Source organism: Triticum urartu, chromosome 5A, assembly GCF_056163025.1.
Source record: "Triticum urartu cultivar PI428250 chromosome 5A, HENAU_Tu73, whole genome shotgun sequence".
Lineage (NCBI taxonomy): Eukaryota > Viridiplantae > Streptophyta > Magnoliopsida > Poales > Poaceae > Triticum > Triticum urartu.
The window spans coordinates 290560010-290563456 of NC_141877.1; the positions used below are offsets into that span (position 1 = coordinate 290560010).

At 61.5% G+C, this 3447-nt stretch overlaps 1 protein-coding gene across 1 annotated transcript; it reads left to right on the forward strand.

Moving 5' to 3' along the window:
• Window positions 1-2699: 2699 nt before the first annotated feature.
• On the forward strand, window positions 2700-3230 carry LOC147971102 (uncharacterized). Its single transcript, XM_087523826.1, has one exon. It carries the CDS (start codon window positions 2700-2702, stop codon window positions 3228-3230), a length of 531 nt encoding a protein of 176 aa, XP_087379952.1.
• The last annotated feature ends 217 nt before the right edge of the window (window positions 3231-3447 follow it).

Consider the following 3447-nt stretch of genomic DNA (forward strand, 5'->3'; position numbering starts at 1 on the left):
TACTGTAGCCGAATAGTGCCAACCATTCCATGACTCCAGAGAAGATGGGCCATAGGGTTGTGTAGCCGGTGAGGCCCACGCCCGGCGGATCCGGTGACCCAGCGGACCCCACCACCAGCTCCAAGACGATGACACCAGGGCCCCGTGCCCATGTATCTTTACCATTATATCCCTGGGGGTTGGCCTATAAGACCCCCTAGGAGCCCTCCATGCACAAGGACTGATCCTTAGCACATGCACACCCACTCACACGCATGAGAGGCAAGATAGAGAGCTAGCTCCTTCTTCCTCCTCCACCATACAGCTCGAGGAGCACCATTGTAACCCTTGTGCATATCATCCCATTTCGGACGAACTAGGGGTGTTACCTCCCATGGAGGGCCCCAAACCTGGGTACGTCTCATGCCCTGCACTTGCGTGTGCCAACCTCGCCTCTGGAACCCACCGGCGTCCTCACGTAGCCCCCCCCACTTTTAGCCATCTCATGGCATCTACCGTGAGAATACCATGACAGTTGGCACTCACCGTGGGGCTGCTCGTGGTGTCGCCCGGAATCAAGTTCCAGATGAGCCCCTTCACCGACTCCGGCGAGCGCATCGCGCATGCCCTGGTCCCCGTGCCTGGCGCCGTCCTGGTCGGCCCCGCCGGTTCCTCCATAATCCGTTCCGGCATGCTAACGTCTTCATAGCACTTGTCCCCGACGAGTACCCAAGTGAGGTACACAGCTTCACCGACTCCCCCGTTCCCGTCGACTGCACCGTCTCTAGCGACATCGCAGATCTTTGCACCCGCGTGGAGGTGCTAACCACCGGCTCTAGCCACTCTTCCTCGCACAGGAAGGCTGCTGCGGATGCTGCTCGCGCCAACTCGGCCGACCTGCTACGCGCAACATTACACAACCCCCGCATCCCCATCACCACTGACGCCGACGCAACCGCTGTTGTGGCCCGACTCGACGAGGATCCCTAGCGCCTGATGGACGAGGCCACGACGCTTGCCACTGCACAGTGCCGAATGGAGTCCGCCCAGCGGGACAACGACGCGCTTACGGCTTAACGCCAGCCGCGGCCGAGCCCAGCCGGATCGCCAAGGTGCGGGCTCGTAGTGGCGCTATCGGTCGTGCACTAGGAGCAGCTCTGGCCGTCTATGACACCCCCATCAAGAACATGCACGCCGCTGAGGCAGCCATGGCGGATCTCGAGTTCCTGGAGGGCGAGGAGCTGCTGCATCGGCAGCAGCGCATCCGCGACTGTGTCCCTATGGCAAACTTGCAGCAAAAGCGTTATGACCCGAACCCGGCCGCTGCATACGCCTCCAAGAACACCAGAGATCCCGACCCACGGTGCACGCAGGAGGCGTCCTCCCCGCGCCCGAGCGGGAACCAATCCGGCCGGCACCGGAAGGGTCGGTCCCAACGCAATGGCGCCTTGACGACTGGCAACAACGAAGATGACGGGCTAGCCGCGATGACCAGCGGCAACAGGATCTCCCCCCGCCCGGCGCCCTGCGGCCCCGTCGCTAGCCGGCTGGGCTCGCGTGACCCCGTCAACGACAATGACGCCCGCCACCGCATCGAGCAGCTGTCCCGCTCGCTCGTGGTGGAGGAAGAAAGTGCGTCGGCTCGGCTTGCTTCGGCCCGAACATCCGCGAGAAGCCTTCCCCAAAGGGTTTACACTCCCTCGTGACACCCCAAGTACAACGGGACCACCAAGCCGGAAGACTGGCTCATTGGCTACACCATGGCCGTCGGCATCGTAGGTGGCAGTAGGCGCCTGGCCGTGCGCTACGCTCCCGTCATGCTGCAAGGCTCGACCCGGACGTGCCCGCCTGGCATCATGAACTCTTGGCTCGACTTTGATCAGGTGTTCATGTGCAACTTCGTCGGCACATACAAGCGGCTCGGCTGACCTCGCCCTATGTGTTCAGGGGCCAAATGAGACCACCCTCTCGTACCTCACGCGGTGGACCGAGCTGCGAAATAGCTGCAAGGGAGTCCATGAGGTCCAGGCTGCTCAAGCACAAGCTCATGCGCTCCGAGCTGACCATCATGGCCACGCTCATGGTCATGGTAGACAAGTACTCCACAATCGATGCCGTCATGAAAGTCCAAGTCATGATGGATGAAGCCGGCAAGGTGTTGCCGATGCCGCCCTCCAATCCTCGGCCGGTTGGTGAGAGCAACCACAACAGAACAATAATAGCGGCAAGCGCAAGGGCGAGCAGCCGGCTCCCCATTATGACAACCGTCTTGTTGCCGCCCCCAAGGTAGAGTAGCCGGCGGAGCAAGCCAGTAGCCGGCATCAGCGGACCGGCAAGACCACCTGGCAGCTCAAGCTCAGCTATGAGCAGATGCTCGCCGCTCCCTGCAAGCACCATAGTGGCGCGAAGCCGTCCATGCATATGCTCCGGTAGTGTAGCATCACCCAGCGCTTAATGAGGGGCGACCTGCCGCCGCCTCTGCCTCCCCCGTCGGGCGCGGGGCAGCCGCCTCCTCCTCCTCTGCGACCTCCGGCTACCGACGCCATGCACGATGATGCCTTCCCAACCCGAACGCGTGCTACGTTGTCTTCACCGGCGAGGGTGACGACAAGCATAGCGAGCACCGACACGAGGTGAATGTCGTGGTCCCTCTTGTTCCCCTGTACATGCATTGGTCCGACCGCCCGGTCAACTGGACTCGGGAGGACCATCCGGCCGTCATGACCACGCCAGGTGACTACGCCCTCATCCTCGACCCCACCATTGTTGCTGAAAAGCAAACCTGTCGTTTCTCACGGGTTCTCATCGACGACGGCAACAACATCAACATCCTCTACTGTGACACCATGACCAAGCTTGGCATCGAGGCGCGTCAGCTGCAACTGACCCAGACGTTGTTCCACGGCATCGTGTCAGGTCTCTCTTGCTCTCCGATCGGCCGGATCTGGCTTGACGTCTCGTTCGGCTGCAACGACCACTTCTGTCACGAGCCAGTTTGGTTTGAGGTGGTGGACCTGTCCAGCCCCTACCACGCGCTGTTGGGGTGGCCCGCATTGGCCAAATTCATGGCGGTCCCCCACTATGCCTACCTGAACATGAAGCTACCAGGTCCCAAGGGACTCATCACCACCGTCGGCGACTACAAGAAGTCCCCGAAGTGCGCTAAAGTCGGCTCCAAGCTAGCTGGGTCACTGGTCATTGCCGAGGAGAGGAGCCAGCTCGACCGGATCGTGGCACTGGCAGGCGAGTAGCCAGCCATGTCGGCTCCGCTCAAGCAGCCGACCAGCGAGGCCTCCTTTTAGCCTTCCAAGGATACCAAGAAGGTCCCGCTGAACCCGACCAACCCTAGATTGAACGAGTACGTCATCGTGGGTGCCCGCCTCGACAGCAAATAGGAAGGCCAGCTCGTCGACTTCCTCCGTGAGAATCGGGACATCTTCGCATGGTCTCCCAGAGACATGCCGTGTG